Here is an 18,234-nt window from a genome sequence, read left to right as displayed (position 1 = left end):
CCACCACAGTGCAAAACCTGAGAAAAATGGTCTATAAAAAGTTTTCGCATTAAGTAATGGGTTAAACTGGTAAGCTATGTCTTATACTCTGGGAAGTCAGCTTACTGACACTTCAATTTTTTATTTATTTATTTATTTTAATAGCTTGAGCTATGCTGGAAATTGTGAAATTTCCATACTTAATGAATTGAGTCACACTGTTATAAATAATCTGATCCTATGTGTCACGGCATCTAATTTACATTGTTTTAGTACTTTCTTTGGGCAAACTTTTTAGTTGCCCCAAGCGCGCGTGTGTGGGTCAACCATCAGTGTGGAGGGACTTTACCAGCAGCCCTGCCTCCGTACTGTACACATTGTTCTTTAATTTAATTCCCCACAGATGTTGCATCCATTGATTTATGTTTTTGAACCAGATTATTACTGGTTAACTTGTATTTTGATTGTTTACTGAATGGGAGACAGCTGTTGCCCATGTAGCTATTTACACCCCTTTATTTACTGTAACATAACTGATCCCCTTTCAGTCAGTTTCATGTTGTGCTTCCATCATTCTCTGCCAGCATGAAGCAAACACAGGTGTTTCTAACATACAGTTATTCCGGACTTGGTTTAGTATCTGTAGGCAGCGTATGATGTGTAATTACTTGTTTGAGTAGGTGTATGGCAACTGTGCTGCTGTGTGTAGGATTTATGTTTTAACCTCTGGATACACGACTTCAATCAGGCCTCAACTATACTAATTCTATATTAGCTGTGCCCAGTAAATGTACAATGCTTTAATGGTGATATGTGAGCATTTTGATTTGAATCTGATTAGTGTGCCAATAGTATCCACAGTACGACTCGATGCTGCTTAAGGTCACTGCTAGTATTCGGCGATTGTGTTATGTGCAGCTCTGCTGTTTTCACTCTCACCTGCTGTGAGTGAGATTGAGGAGGAGGTGCAGACAGAGTATGGCTCAGCATCTGTTCACGTTAGACGACGTGCAGTAATCCTCCTCCTAAGAGGAAACCGTCTTGCAGGTCCTCCTGAGAACAAAGAAAATTGTAAATTTTGGGTGATTTGTGTGTCCACTACAGAGGACATGAATGAATAGGCTGAGGATATTTACCAGTGTGCTCTTTAGACCTGTGTCACACACGTTGTGGACTTTTCTTATTGCGTTTATTGTGAGTTCTTCTTCTTTTTTTTCTTTTTTTTTTTTGTCCAAGTTGTGATTGCTAAAGAAAAGAACATTGGCACAGATGATGGATAAAGTTACCGGGAATTTACTTGCCAGTTGAGTGCGTTGATGTTGGGGAAGACTCACTGACATAACTGACAATACCACAGTTGCAAGAAAACATCCTGAAAGATGTGAAAAGAGCCCCAGAGTACACGGCATCAGTGTTTCCTCTTTTTGCCTTATTGTAGATTGACAGGCATCCCAAGACTGTAGAAATACTTTGGTAACCTCTTCCAACAGTATGATTCACTGACAGTTTAAAAGCTGGAAGTAGCTTTTGGGGCTGGAAAGTGAAGCCAATGTGGAAATGCCTTAAAGTTGTGTTCTTTTTAAAGGCCCATTGGCTTGTTTCCTCTGTGACCTCTGTAAACAATTTCCTGACAACTTTCTGATCTCAGTCACTAGTTTCAGGTCATATTGAGTACAATAAAGTTTATTTTGGAATTTATAGTCCTTCTAAGAGTTAGAAGGCAGGATTGCTCAGGATTTGCTCATCTGCGGTCAGTCGGTTGGTTATTGGCAAAAGATGTGCCAATCATAAGGGTACACCGAAGAGCCACAGTTCCTTTTGAAAATGTCAGTTTTCAGTGGTAGACACTTTACACACATTTTGAGAGACCATATGGTCTGACAGTGAATTTAAGTGAGCAAGTGAATTATTCTTATAATTGCTTTTGGTAATTCATCTTGCACACACAGTTCTCTCTACTCAGTGTTGTGTTACTTAAACTGTATTGATGTTTGGCTTGACTTTGATGTTTCCTGTGCCAGGATCACACACAATATGCAAGCCAGTACACACGGCTTAATGTCTGTACACTCTCCACTCTATGGAACGAGTGCGTAATTGATATTATTTTTAAGCCACACCTGCATCTTTATTTGACAGGGAGCTGAAATAAAGGCAGCCATGTCATATGAGTTTAATGATCCTTGACAAGGCAGTGACTGCTTTTCATTCTCATAATGTGGACATGAGTTGTTTTGCTCCATGGTGCTGTCTACTATGAATAATTCTGTTTTGCAAGTGCATTCAACATATCTTCCCTCGACTGCTGAATTATTTGGTTGGAAGAGTGTATTTGTTCATACTGCCTAGGGTAAGGAAATTATGAATAATTTTATTGATTGACATTCACCCACATAAATGAACACATCAGTTTCATATTCAAGGAACAAATAGGTGCAGCATGTATGGCAACAGTGGCGACTGCAGCAGGGCGCAGCTGTGATTTCTATGTTGATGTGCTTTCCTAAGATGATGATGATGATGGTTCATCATCAGCCACGGTGGCCCAGTTTCTCTGACAATCTGCTTGGAACTGATTTCACTTCTACGTTATTGCTGTTGACAGTATTTTCACTCAGCCTTATCGTAAATAAGACTACCGTGCTAATCACCATTTGCTCATTACACCCAGCGTGTGCGTAGTACTCCGCTTAGTCTTCTGATTTATTCGCTTATCAGCTCAGCTTCTATGTTGCTAACTGAGACGTGAAGGTCACCTGTGGAGTTTTTGTTCAACTTTTTTTTTTAGTTTTATTAAACAGTTTGATCCTCCACTGTTTTACATGCGTGGCTACTTTTTACCTTCTTCTTCTTCCCTGTATCTGCCAGCTAAGTTTATTTTTGCCTTCTTGCCACCTATTGATTAGCAAAAAATTGTGTAATGATGGGCAGGATTGTCTGTTGTGTCGCATCAAAAGACTTCTCATCCCAATAAACTAGACCAGTGCTCAGATGCTTGGAGGTAACATCCCATTTTAAACACTTGCAAATTCCTCATAATGAGGTTGGAGGGATGCTGCTGGCATAATCTCCTGGGTTTACGGCCGGAAAAGCCTGGCTCATATCCCTTTGGGTCCCCACACACTTTTTACTTCCACTGCCACTCGTTGTTAGAGCTTGACTAGTTTAACTGCAGACTGATATTATCAGCCAATATTGGGTGTTTGCCAATATATCATGTTGGCATTTATAATGGACAGTAGATTAAAATAATAAGTAAAGAGAAGATGTGGAGGGTGTTGGCTTTCAACAGTGTTATGAGTGTTTAGAGCACCACAACAGAAGCCAACTTGGCCAGAGTGTAAACAAGTAAATAACGTAACAAATGTTAGGGAATCTGTTTCATACATCTAAAAGGGGAAAAAATAATGGCTAATATATCATCGGGTTACTAGATTTTTAAATCTGCAGTCAGTAAGTTTACTGATTAGCTGTAGCAGTAAAGACAACTTGGTAAGGTTTAGGAAGTACATACAACTTTGTGTAGGGCAGCATGGTGGTTAGCACTGTTCCCTCAAAAAAGAAGGTCCTGTGTTAACATTCACTCTCTGGCCTTTGTGTGGAGTTTACATAATTTCTCTGGGTACTCTGTCTTCCTCCCATAGTCCAAAACATGCAGTTAGTAAGGTTAGGGTAATTGGTGAATCTAAAATTGCCCATAGGTGTGAATGAAAGTATGAATGGTGCTGTCAAGGTAGGCCTGGTGACCTGTCAAGGTATAGGCTGTTGCCCGAAGTTGAAGAAAGCGGATGAATATACAATTCTTGGGGTATTAAAAAGATTTCGGATCAACCCATTACCAAGTGTGACTTCTTGTGTATAAAAGTCACCTGTTTTGACACAATGATGCCCCAAGGATAGGAATGGTGAGGTGACTGAGAGCACTAAAACCCTGTCCTTGTTGCACATCATTTTTGGAGGTAACACTCTAATCCAGGGGTCTCGAACTCCAGTCCTCGAGGGCCGCTGTCCCGAAGCTTTTCCATGTGTCCCTGTTGCAACACGCCTGAGTAAAATTAGCAAGAGTATAGAACTTGACTGCATGCTGAAGTGCCAACCCCTAACCCTACTCAAGTAAATTTAAGTTAATGTAAGTGTTTGGAAAAATATACTTCTAAAAGTACTTTTATTGGACCATGTTCATTCACTCATGAGCTGCTGTAACATGAATCCAATAGCTGAATCACCACCTCAGCATGCAGTCACGTTCTATAGAGTCTTGCTAATGACCTACTAATTGTATTCAGGCGTGTTGCAACAGGGACACATGGAAAAGCTTCAGGACAGCGGCCATCGAGGACTGGAGTTCGAGACCCCTGCTCTAATCTGTTTACTAGTGAGTAAATTTAATTGGGAATCTACCTTTTTTTTTTTTTTTTTTTTTTTTTTTTTTTTTGTTCCTATGTCCCTTCTGATCTATAAACCTTTTAATGGATGTCATCCAACTCACCTTTGGATATTGAATCGATGGCGATGTTTGTGTTGTATGCTGTGATGTGACAGATTTGTTCTTTGCAAACTGGAAGATGCACAATAAAGTTGACTGGATGTGACTTAGGTTATGCTTATACTTAACCATTCTAACTGGATGGGATGGGGGGGGGAGAGAACAAATCTTCTTTGAAAGTCAAATCTCAGAAGTTGATGCGCTGAACTGTGACTATTAATCTTCTTTTGAATGTATTTGAATATAAAAGACATCCCACAAATTCCTCAGAAGAGCCAGCCAGCCATTATCCGCTACATAAAACCTAAGTGTAAAATGCTTTCCCTGTACTATCTACTTTAAAGATGACTGAGATATTCGGGGAAATGATCCTTTACTTACAGGATGTCCTTTGGTTTCTTACAACAGATAAATATCAAAAGTGCTTTCAGAAATGGTCCGTGGCTTTTTCTTGGTACCGTTCACAGTTGCGATGCAGTTCATTTATGGGAAACTTTGATATCAGTGCAGAGCTAAAAAAAAAAAAAAAAAAATCTTATCTCTTGCAGATAGCTAGAAAGTGGGTGTGCCTGTAATATGCATTTATGCACTGCTGCTGATGAGCCTCACTATGCTGGTGCCTCATTTAGACTGTTCAGTTACTTGGAAGCAGTTTTCTGAAGAAATATTTCACAACTTTTTTTTTTTTTTTTTTTTTTTAAATTTGTGTGTGTGTGTGCGCGCGCGTGTGTAGCATTTTGTTTTAGCACATATGTGTGAGTAGTCGCCGGAACACTTTTTGGCACCATCAATTTCTCGCCTATTGCTGCACGTTTATCTGTGAAATTGATGTTGAAATAAATTTAAGCTAAAGGGATGAAAGATGTGAGTGCATGTGTGTAGTGGCCCATAAGGCACCAGGTGCCCATTACTGAGGAGGAAGACTTTTTTTCCCCCCCAAATTAGCACCTTTACTGCAACATCATAAAAGCACAAAGCCCCAGCGTGTAGTCTTTCCTCAAGCAAGACAATGGCAGTACAGATAAGTAATGACTGATGAGACGGCTATTCAGCCTGAAATATGCGCTCAACATTTTTATTTATTTATTTTTTTAAATCATAAATGTTTGCAAAGCATACCATATCAAATGCACAGTGGTTGTGTCTAGTTTGGTGATGTTTTGAAAAGCCCTGCTGCACTTAAAAATAACACCGCATTACTTGTGGATGAATTCCAGTGTGCATAATCCCTTTCCTTACTCACCTAGGCTGTTCTTATTTTGACAAACCAAATTCTTTATCACCTTCCCTTGCCCTTCTAGCCCCCTTAAAAGATACCAGATTGTCAAAACTGAATCTCAGTCTCCATGGAAGCATCAGTAACAAACAGGCTTTAAGGGCTTCCCCTGTTCAAAATGTGTGCTGCGTCTTGTTTTGCGATCTTTCACCCGACTTCCCATATGGCGCATTGAGAAGTACTGAGTCAGTGACTGTTGTGGAATAACAGGGCGATCTCACACATGGACTAATGCATACAGCCTCGGGCCTTGGCAACAGTATTTAATGGCAGCACTGTGTAGCAGGATGTACTGGAATAAACAAACAAATAATGATTAAGGATATTCTGGGTGATTAATTTACTTGTTGTTTACACAATAGAGTCCAGACTAGTCAAAGATAACAGAACACTCAGAAAATGGTCAAAATGAGCCCAGTCTAATGAACAGTGTTAAATATTGTTCTTAGAAAGCCAGAGAGGAGCAACTCTTGAAGCTCTTTTCTGAGCTGATGAACACAATGACTGAGTTTGCCTCAGACGTTAGCTGTTAGAGAGAGATGATCCTCTAACCTTAGAAAAACTGGAAAATATTTTAATGGTCGTCAACCTGTGTGTGTGTGTGTGTGTGTGTGTGTGCACATATATACACTGAGGTGTCAGAACTCTTCATTAAGAGTACAGAGGTGGTCTTCAAATCACTTCTTTGTCGGGGAGCGAGTTGAGAGAAGCTGCTTGAAGTATAGAGTTTCCATATTGTGCTAAGGCCATCAAAAATAGCCAAGAAATGTTCTAACTTAAGGCAGTTTTCATTACAGAAATGTCCTTCACCTCACAATTTCCCTCAAACTCACTCTTAAAATGCAGCTGCTGTGCACCTTGGGGAGACCCTCATGACACTCCTTTAAATTGAAGTGCAGAGGGCTCAGCTACCTGTGGTGGTGTGGTGGGTGCAGAGACTAAAATGCTCAGTCCTCTGTGGCGGGAGAGGACAGTGATGGAAATGCTTTAGATGGAAATTAAGAGAGTGCAGCTTCCTCACATGGCCCCAGCGGTCCATCAGTGGTGGTGGGGGGAGAGCCTGTTTGGTATTACTGTCTTGCAGGAGTGCTCTATCTTTGCTCCGTGAGTTAAAAGGGGAGATAGAATTAGACTGCAGAATTAAATCTTATTAGCCCCTGTCCCACTGGCAATCACCTTTTGCACCATCTTCAGTGTGTGTGTGAGTGTGTGAGAGAGTCTGTGTGTGTGAGCAAGGAAGAGGGGAAGGTGGGAAGAAATTCAACAGGTTATTACTGACATTATATTTGAAATGAGCACAGAGGTGTGTGTGTGTGCGCGTGTCCTTGTGGTCTTAGAATTTACAATCCAAGTGCTACTTTGCTAGTTTAGATGCACTGTTAACTTCAGATTCAGCTGTTAAACTCCCCGTAAAGAACATCACCTCTGCATGTACATCATAAACTGACCTTAAAATAGGGAAATAAAAATAAAACAGAAACCAGGTGATGAGACCTACATTTCAGCCTAATCATATAATTCAGTGCGGTAATCTGACTCATTGCAGCATTAATATCAGCGCTCATGGTTATTCATCAGTGCATATTAATGGCATCCAATCCAAGATTTTTTATTTATTTATTTTTTTTGTGTGCACCCTGCTTTCATGTCTCCTTATATAATAGCTTTTATTCCAGCACTCCTGACAGGGGGCCTTTGGGGCTGAGAAGCAAACTACCTGCCAGTGAATTCATGGTGCATCTTCTGTTCTTCTCAGCACTGTCAGATTTTACTTTGTTCAGTGTTAAGGGGGGAAGAGAATCTTCATGAATGTGAAATGGTGTGACCTTTTTGAGAGCTGGAAAACCCCCCAAAACATTTCACCTCATCATGCGGATTACTTTCTCCATTTCCTAAAAAGTGTACATTTGCTGCATGTAGAGTGCTATCAAGAATGTTTCAGGTAACACAGACAAACCACTACAACCATGTTGGGGCATTTTTCATACTGCATTAGAACATAGCCAGTTATCATATGAAAATGTTGCTGTTTCAAAAGACTAGATAACTTTGCAAAAAATGAAGGGGAAAAAATGGAAACGCATTTGTTTCCACAGTAATGACCATATGCAGTTTTTCACGTGGTTTGGCTCTGCTGCTTGCACAGAGTATTGTTTACTGTGGTAGGGAGCGTCGGGCACAATGAGCTTTATATATTCAAAAACAAGGCAAGCAGGATGGTGTGATTTATGCAGAGCTGCTTGTATACCTGTACAGCACAGCCTGCAAAGCGGCTCTCTACCAACTGCCTTATAACTGTGTTAATATGACTGTCACAACCAAATTATTTTGAAATAAGTGGCAATATCATTGAACTGCCAGTACATATATTGTCACAAATAACCAACTGTTAAGCTTGGGTGAACATTAACAAGTTATACAGCAATGTAGTTGCAGGAAAGAAATTTTGTTGTAATGATCCATTCTTTATAGCTGTAGTTCTTCAAAGAAACTGTAATACACAAGGCTGCACAGATGTCAAAATGTCTGAGGGACGAGGAAGGTATCAGGAGAACCAGTTACTTCCTGTTTTGGCAGCAGTGTTGTTGCTCACTGTTTTAGCACTGCAACCGGAATAAATGCTGTGTATCGCCTTTTGTCTTTCTTGAACTTCGCAACCTTGGGCTACAGTCTCTAAGTAATTATTTAGCAATACAGCAATTAGCCAGAATGCCACAACAGTGTATTTACACAATAACAGGATTATTATTTGTTTCTGCATAGAGATTTTGCAGACACCAATAAAGGTTTTAGTAAGAGGAAAATCACCACCGTTCTAAAAACAAAAGATTAAACCGGTTTTGTTCAGTATGATTTTGTTCACTCAAACCTACTTTTAATTTTTATTTGTGAAATAGACCGAAATAACTGCAAAAGATAGAAGTTTGCTGGAAAAAGGGGGCAAAATAGGAAGAACCCCGAAGCGCAAAATGACTCCCTGGTATCTTTTTGGTTTTAAAGAGCATCATTTTCTCCATTTAAACTGTTTTGGTCAGTTTTCTGTACTTTTTATTTTTTTTATTTTTAAATACAGATTGAAAGCTCAGATTAGATTTAGTATTCCCTCGCAGTGTCAGAAGCAATCATACACTCTGCTCTCCCACTGATAGAATTGCCTCCCTTGTGATAAAAGCCTGCTTCCTCTCTGTCCCTCTCCAATTTCCTCCATCTCTGTATAGATGTCTTTCCTTTCCAGACACCCCCAGCCCCAATGCTCCCACCTCATCCCCCCCCCCCCCCCCCCCCCCCCCCCCCCCCCCCCCACACACACACACACACACACACACACACACACACACACACACACACACACACTCCAGTGATGGATACAGTCCACTAATGAGGAAGAGCTCATCAAGACATCTGCATGAGAGTTGTTGATGGGTTTAAAGAGATTATCTCTCAACTTTTAATACAAATCTAATGGGGCAATCTTTGATTTCCAGCAGGCTGATCATGAAAAGTAGTTTGTTTCCCGGCTGTAAGAGAGAGTGCACAATTGTGATTAGAGGTTCATCGTGTAAGAAGTTCTATGAGCATAATCACACATGTGCCTTATTTTTATTTTAATTTTTTAACATTATAGATATTTATTTCAGTTAACAAGAAGGGACGTTTTCACATCAGCCAAGTTTTTCGATTAGTAGTTTAGCATGTTTGCACTCTTCTAATTGAATCTTTTGTCCACTTTGAGGGAATTCTTTGCTCTGTTATTAACAATTAAAAGGATCAATGCAAGACGACTGCTCGAGTTAGACTATCACTTTATGCCTGCTTGGGGACATTGTATTGTATTAGTGAACTGCTTTAAAAAAAAGTGTGCATGCATATATGCACTGCAGCTGCCTGGGAGGTGTTTACAGCAAAATAAATTAGACTTAATTTTAAATATTAATGAAAGTAAAATGTTACTGGGAGAGTAATGAACAATATTGCAGTGCCACCACTGCTATCAGAATGAATACAAAAAAATGGGCTGTTGGACAAACCCTGATTTATTTTAGTCTGAATCATCTGCTGTGGATGATTCATATCTTGCACTTGCCTTTACCTTTGTGTTTCTTGTGAATACTGCTGGTTGTACATCAAAACCTTCAGTAGATGAATTTCCCAGTTCAGGAAATGGTGACGTGTGCACACTTCACTCTTTTTCTTCTTTTTCTAAAGCACTATGAATATCAAGACCTTCACATATATAGAGATTTTTAAACGTCTTATCTGTGACAGTTAAATCCCAGATACATTTTTGCACACATGTCCCAAGACAGCTGAGGAATTGATTCTTCAACCATCTCTGGGTATATTGTTGTATTATTGTAGGGTCTTTTCCCCACGGTGCAAAGTGCCTTAAGGCAGCTGCTGTTGTAATTTGTTGCTGTATAAATCAAATTGAATTGAACAATACTAAAGTGGTCCTGTGGTTGGCAATGTTTCCTCACAGCAGGGAGGTCTTGGGTTCGAACTCAACAACTCATCGCATCAAAAATCATGCTATGGCAATGCTGCCTATCTGGGCCCACAGAGCTCTTTTAAAAAGTCTGAATTATTTTTACTTGGTGGTTAAATAAAGGTTAATAATTGAAGGTATTTTTTTTGTGGTCAGCCATCATCCAATGAACCTTGTTTCATTTCTGAGAATATTTTCATGAATCCGTATCTCAGACATTTCCCCTACAGCACCTGCTGGTTGTAGTTGTGCTCAGGATGAGCTAATTTTTAGCGTGTTATCTGACTTCATCCTGAGGCCAGCTTTCAGTGTCTCACAGTAAGTCTTCAGTATTCAGCCAGAACATTCTGGCATTTTTTTTTTCTCCTTTCACTTTTTTAGACATTTGTTTTTAATGTGTGACCATGGAGACACTCGAGGAAACCATGTGATTCACAAATGGGGCTAAATACCTAAAGGGGAGAGGTGTGTGTGTGTGTGTGTGTGTGTGTGTGTGTGTGTGTATATATATTTATATCTCCATATATCATAACACGATTGCACAGATGGATTGGATTTCTACTGCTCAGATGTATTGGCTTTTCTATAATTGATTATGTTAGTCTGTACAAACTCAGTGCAGCTGGGACTTGGGTGTTAAAGCAGCTATGTATGTGTCTTGTCCTGTGCTTATGACTTTACCTTCACAGCACCATAAAGACACTGCGAGGAGTTAGTCATCTGAGAACAGCATGCATCGACCCGTGAGCTACCAGCCCTGCAGCACTCCTGCAATGACACTGTAAACTTTTTACACGCTCATCCTCTCTATAAAGTTGAGGTTGTGCTGCAGTGGCCGAGATGCTGAGTCCGTCATTTCCTAATGCAGGGACTCAATAAGAAAGGAACATATAATGAGCTAATATTTCTTTGTTTTTTTTATTAAGTAATTAGAAGGCAAACAATAGTTGCCTATTTTGTTTTATTGCATTGTTATTATAGAGGCTTGCCATAAATTTAAGCTGCGAGAATCAGTATTTTATTTGACTGCATCAGTGTAAATATTATTTATTTTAGTCAATAAAAAAATTGGCATTTACTGTGTAGTCAATGGTTAACAAGAAGTAAAAATGTGGCGAGGATTTCAAGTATTGCATTACATTGCTGAACAGAATCTGCCAATGTGCGCCTGCTGTGTTGCCAGCAGGTGGATGTAGGTGTGTTTGGGTTCATCAGAGGTCCCCAACTAGCCAACAAAAGCCAAGTGGCAGACCCCTGAGAAGGTTAATCATCTGCTAAAGGAGGGCATCCTGACCTTTTTGTTTTGCACATTAACCCATCCAGCCACATAATACAAAATGAGCTTAATCATTAGATCATTAACACTTAAACTGAGGCTCTCTTAACTCTGTGGGTCATTTTTTTTCTTTCAAGTGTAGATATTGAAACTGCCTATATCAGCCTGTCCTCTGTACAGAAATGTCAATTCTGTATTTAATCCATTTTCTTTTTTTGTTCAACATTAAATGAGCTAATTGGAGTTCTTCAAAACAGTTTGTGTAGACTGAATGGTCGACTGTGCCAAGAATTATAATCTCTGTTTACAGTATAAACAGAACTGAGGAATGAGGGCGGTAGCTTGTTGAGAATGGATTGGTTGTTGATAAATAAGGTAGCTTGCGTTTACCTTGTAAGGCTTCATATGTTTAACAGTTTGTTCCAGGTTGTATTATATTAATTTAGACATTTTTTGTTTGTCAAATTACCCACTGCTTAATGTACAGCTCTTCAACAGAAAACAAAAATGTTAAATTAAAGTTTGAAGCAAGTTCTTTTTGAGTAATTTTCTTTAACTCGTGCAAAATGTTTGCTGTCTGTATTTAGATCCTCATAGGATGGGTTAAAACTGGAGGCAGCTTATGCAAACACAGAGCACATACAAATCTTATACAAAACAGCCTTGTTGTGGCGAGGTTTCAAAACACGGTGTTCTTCCTGTGGGGCAACAGTGCCATTGAGCCACTGTGGTGAGGATTTAGCTTGTGTTCTTATTAAGTAAATACATAGCATAGTTGCCAAATAAAACTAAAGGTTAATGAGTAACTAGAGATGCCGTGTGCTAGGAAAATAATTAAGGGGGCAAGCAATGAGGAGAAAACATGTAATGACTAAATGCGGTTTGGCAGAAACATAGACCAGCTGTGAAAGCCCATTTTCAGGTGTGTGCGGGGAGCTCGGGTTGGTCTGTCTACTCTGTTGTTGTCTTTATTTTATTTCATTTATTTATTTTTTTAAGAAACAGTTTGTTATATCCAGCTGCCACTGTGGCCATCTGTGCCCTGTTCTGCCCATTCACCGCAGCGAGTAATTGGACTCTGGCCTCATTAAATAAACAAGTTGCTGAACTATTTTAGGATGATTACTTGTCCTATGAAAGTCTAATTTTTTTTTCTTCTTCAATTTATCTCTGCTTACTGATGCACGAGCAAAATGTGTAGGTAATGTCCTACATTGTGATTCTCTTAAATCAAACGCAATCCAAGTGAAAATGAAGTGTGGGGTGGTTTGATGTGTCCATAGTTGAACCACAATGATGGCTCCCCCTTGAATGGGATTTTCAAAAATCCACAGGCTCGATGTTCACAGCATCCGAAACTGTTTGCTATCGTCTTATTGCAGCCCCAAACCTCTTTCCCAATTTGTCTCCAGACATTGTTTGGCTCTTTGTAAGACATAATTGTGTCAACAGCCTCTGGAGATGAGACACCAAACCTTTCGATAAGTGCTTTGCCCAAAAGGTAAATTTGGCAGCTGAGGAGGGAGCCAACGTGCAAACAAAGCAGCAGACAGTAATTTTCCACTGTCTGTTACTATGCATATTAATGAGGTTGATGGATTAATGCCTCACTTCAGTAACAGGCCACTAGGTGAGCACCGGTTAAGTCTGTCATGCTCCAACGGTGCCCAGCTTATCGCATCAGAAGTTGTGGACCAGATCAGTTTTCCACGTGAATGTCTTTGCTGTAAATGGCCCTTTCTCTCTCAGTGGAAAGCAGTTAAAACCCCACAGAAACAGTGTGATCCTGAGATAAATTGTTAAACACAAGCTCTTAAGATTTGTTGCTGATTGCCTGATGATGATGATGATTAAGCTGCAGGGTAGACATTTAACAGGACTGGAATGGATTTCCTTTGGTTAAGTGTGGGTGAGTGTATGTGTGCGCATACATTTGTAACAGTTGAGATGTTTTCAGGGGAATTGACCTTTTTGTCCCTGCTCGAGTATGTGTGTGCATGCAAGGTGTTTTTTGTCCAAAAACTAATCACAAGCCAGATTGCCGTGGGTTTTTTTTTTTTTTTTTTGGGTAGGGAGGTTGGCATAACTTTGCAAATTTCCTAAAAATCTGATGACAAGATGCCTTAAAGTGAAATAATTATGACCTATGGAAATCAAATTTTCAGACACATATATTTAATTAAAAGGTTTCCCAAGTTGGATAAAAGTAACTTTTTCTTTTGTTTTGTTTTTTTTAACCTTGTTTATCTTCTTTGACCATCATTGCAATGAGTTTCAATTATTCCATTCAGCCAATCTTTTCACTGATGTTGGTGTTATTTAAGGTTGCTTAATGAATCCTGCCACTCTTTGCCCATGTCTTTGATCAGTGTCCAGCCTCCCAGGCTCTTATCTTGGCAAACACAATAGACACGCTACCTGCTTTCATTCTTTTATTCAGAAAAGGGTTGGTTGGCTCGGCTAATGCCTTTTGGTTGTCAGTGTTCTCTCCCCTTTTATATCCAGATTTGTTCTTTAATGATTTTTGCACACAGAGACTTGTGGTTTTGGTAGTCCCACCTCTGAGCTAAATATCACTGTAAAGTGTGTCCTCCCTCTCGGTTATTGCCTCCCTATTGTCCTTTGGTTTTTGTGTGCAGGAGCTTTTTGTGTCAGCCAGGCTGAATTGGCCTGTTTACTGTGATTAAATGGGAGCAGAGGAGGTTGGTGGGCTGAGCCGTATCTGTTTTAGAGTTGAGGAGTGTTGCACTACCTTAGCTCAACACCAATCTCTACTGGGACACACAACACACACACAAAAAAAATGTGTAAGTATGTTTTAGTTAACAGTTCAGAATATAAACAAGCCGAATGAGAAGCAAAAGCAGGACTCCAGCCGAATGAGCAGTTGAACTGAATTTGTTGCAGTACCATTGCCAGGATGCGCATGAGGTGGGGAGCAAGGAAACTGCTTAAGGTGGAGCAGGAAGGAGAGCGTGGCTGGAAGAGTGGATGTGGAAGAGGGGGCAGGGCTGGCAGGCTTGGTAGCACAAGAAAAAAACTGAACTAGAAGCTGTCCGTTGTATTTGGAACACATTGGCTAACTGCACAATGTGTGAGATAATCGAGTGAAGAGCCGGAATGTATCCAGCCGGAGGTTGATTAGTGGATCAGTGCAAGAGTGTGCAAGTGGCGGCTGGAGAGAAATCACACAAATGCAGAGCGGGAACAAGCAGGGAAACTGAGAAGAAACATAAGGAAGGGGAAAATCAGCTGCTACTCAATACAGTTTTTGATTGTTTGATTAGTTGAGCATACATGGGTATTTTTTTTTTCTCCAAAACTCATTGGTAATTTTTGCTCTAACTGATGAGTACATTTGCTTTCATAATTGATCAGAAAGTCAAAACACCAGTAGAGAACTAGTACAAAAGCAAGCTAAACCTTGAGTCAGTTTCTTTTTATTGAAAGATGATTTAAATTAGTAATAGACTATAAAATTGGATTCAGTGTCAATTAATTTATTTTTGGGGTGTGTAGATTCTCACCATTAATTCATTTAGTTAGTTTATTTAGTCATCACTCATTAGACAGACTGTATCAACAGTCCATGTAGCACGCAGTGACAAACGGGCTCAGGCAGACACTGATTATATATGGCTGTTCTCCACTCCTAATTAAGGCTACCCATCAACATTTTTAACACTCAAAACTGGCTTTGGAAATCCTTCTTTTGAAAACAAAAAGTGAAACTAAACTTTAAAAAAAAAAAAAAAAAAAAAAAAAAGCTTAATTAGAGGCACCGCTTCACCTCCACCCGAGAACATTTTACTTTCATTCATAGCCCTTTTAAAAAATGTTTAATTGCATTGTTTCTATAACATACTGAATCATTTCATAATGCGGGGCTTCTTTTCTTTTTTTGTTTTTTTAAATATATACTTTTTTAAAAAATAAAGTAAAACAAAGCTACCATGTTTCTTTCCCTCTGAAACTGCTCTGCTGTGATGTGAAGTGTTTTTCATTTGCTTAGACAACTTGTTCTCCCAAGTGTGCTGCTGCTCAATATTAATAACCTAGGTTCATACTGTATTAATGGACTGATTACAGAGGAATATGGGTCACGTATAGGATTTCCCAATGAGTAATGTGTAAGTCAAGTTTGTGGTACCATGAGTGGGGTGGGGTAGGTTTACACAAACAATGCGAGTACATCGTGTCATGCATTGCTGGCAGCCCATTAGCCTAATTAGGTGCCGCAAAATGTGGAGAGAAATGGTTGCAAAGATGGGAGAGATAAGCCAGGCCAAAATGGGTTTATAGATGGACTGTAGTAAATAGAAACATGATTTAGATTTTTTTTTTATCATCTGTTATGTTGCATTTTTCTTTAAGAATTTTATGTAACTACGTGTACACTTTATATGAGCATATGTATATATTTATGAAATATTTCTATAACTGCTGTGAAGGTCCTACCAATACCTGTGTATTATTTTATAAATTAACAGCCAGCTGCATGTTGCCTGACTTTGCACTGGCTCTGTACACACAGTTGTGATTTTCCTGGAAATATTGATTTATTGGTCGAGGATATGAAAGGATAGACTACAGTGATTTCATACTTTATTGAACCTATTATCATTTGAAGAGTTGTTATCAGACTACAGAGAGACTTAAATGGCTCTGATGTGATAATGGATCATATCTCCTTATCTCTGCAGGTATTTGGCGATTATTATCACTTCCGGCATCGCACAGTGGTGAAGAGATCACTGTCGGATCACAGGGGGACGCACGTCCGTCTACTAAACGATCCCAAGGTAAGACATTTGTTTTTGGTGCTACAGTCGTGCATGCAAAGGAAGTCTGTTGGTTTCTAATGCAATGATGACTGACTAGGTGTGAAGTGTTGAAACTGCTGCTTTATGCTAGAGCGCACTTTGTGGGATGGATTTTTGCAGTGTTGGGGTTTATTTTTTGGCATTTTGGATGAAGTTGGTAGTGAATCGGGCTTTAGAATTGTGTTTGACCTAGTAAACCGCACTCTCTTTAAAGCTTATAAATCCTACTTTGGATGTATTTTTTTTATTTATTTATTTTCAAATATAAAACCATCTCTTAAAATCATTTGCTATGGGTTGTCATCTAAAATGTCAGAAATGGGGGAACAAAATCTTGCAAAGTTTATAAGAACATAAACAGATAAACAGTAATGCTTTTAAGACTAACATAAATATTACACTAGTTTTATTTCCATACACAAACCTAAATAATGGCACTGGTGCTTTTCTTTGTTTTTTAAGATCAGTGCCTTGTGTGGGCTCACCAACCATTTTGTTAGGTACACCTCTTCAACTGCTTGTTCATACAAATATCTAATCAGAAAGTCCAATGGCAACAACTCGGTGCATTTAGTCATGCCGGTACAATCAAGACAAAGGTCAAACTGAGCGTCATAATGAGGGAGAAAATTCATTTAAGTGACTTTTGGATCATTGTTGGTGTCAGTCTGACTATTTCAGAAAGGCTGGGATTTTCCCACACAACCGAAAAAGAATCACATCTGCTGGCGTGAACAAACTGTGCTTTGGTGTCAATTTCGGTTGGTTTTGCACATCGATTTTGTCTAACCTCAGAAACGTTTCCAGCAACCTTGTTGAAACGATGCTATGAAGAATTAAAGCAGTTCCGTAGGCAAACCACTGTGTACCAAATAAAGTAGCTGTTCAGTGTACATGGGCTGGGATAATGGGGAATAAACGTGTTTAACATATTGAACAATTAGGTTGATAAAATAGATGACAACCCCATTATGTCACGCAGGCAGATTTTCTTGCATTTTATTACCATATGTTCAATATTAAAGTCATTCTGTTTTTATTGTTTGGCATTGTAATAATAATCTAACTTAAAAAATGTAAGAGATCTTTCTTCTGGTTCTGGTTTGTCAGTCCAAACAATTTCCTCTCTTTTTTTTTTTTTTTTTTTTTTTTTTTTTTTTTTTTTTTTTTTTTTTTAAACGCAGCATTTCAGTCCTAGCATCAACAGTTGCCTCCCCCCCCCCCCCCCCCCCCCCCCCCCCTCCTCATTTACTCAAGGGCTTGGAAGGTAAACATGCAGTTCTCTATCGACCTGATTCTTCCTCCTCCTTAACTGTTGTAATTTGAAAATTCACATGTCTGTGTTTTCTTGCTTTTTTGTAGGAGTTTGAGGTTAGTGTGAAAATGAGTCTGTGTCCTACCCCCACTGGGAGGGACAAAGGGAAGGGTGTGAAATTAACATTCATGGCTGTGGGAAAGCAAGTGAGAAAGAGAATGTTTGAAGGATTCTTTTTAATGCTTCTAAATGAAAAAAATTGTTCATTTTGAAAAAAGACACTTAAAACTAGAGATGGACCGATCCGATATTACGTATCAGTCCGATACTGACCTAAATTACTGGATCGGATATCGGAGAGAAATAAAAAATGTAATCCGATCCGAAGTATCACAAAATCACCTCACAAAACGCCCTACTTGGCGTAACCCAGATCGGAGCAGTATGTGTCACGTGACAGAGCGGCTGTTGGTGGTCTGTTGTTGCATTTGGAGACTCGCTACATGCTTCCTAACCGCGGCATTTCATCTCGGCGAAAACTGTCCCAGAGAAGTAAAGCAAGTGTGTAAGTTCATCCCTGAATGTTTGCATAGTATTTCCACATTAAGCTTAACAACTGATATGTTGAGCCACAGCTGGACTGGCCATTGGAG

General features: G+C 39.4%; 1 protein-coding gene across 3 annotated transcripts in view; it reads left to right on the top strand.

Annotated features, from left to right (window-relative positions):
- furina (furin (paired basic amino acid cleaving enzyme) a) overlaps positions 1 to 18,234 on the top strand; it is an 83,359-nt gene that overhangs the window by 24,929 nt on the left and 40,196 nt on the right. For all 3 annotated transcript variants that reach the window (XM_087838120.1, XM_087838135.1, XM_087838127.1), the window contains exon 3: positions 16,207 to 16,305. In XM_087838120.1, coding sequence (XP_087694246.1) covers positions 16,207 to 16,305 — 99 coding nt within the window. The remainder of the gene's footprint in view (positions 1 to 16,206; positions 16,306 to 18,234) is intronic.

This window comes from Neolamprologus brichardi, chromosome 1, assembly GCF_056152115.1.
Source record: "Neolamprologus brichardi isolate AB-2024 chromosome 1, ASM5615211v1, whole genome shotgun sequence".
NCBI lineage: Eukaryota > Metazoa > Chordata > Actinopteri > Cichliformes > Cichlidae > Neolamprologus > Neolamprologus brichardi.
Note: the sequence above shows the minus strand (reverse complement) of the source record. Positions and strands in the feature narration are given on the sequence as shown.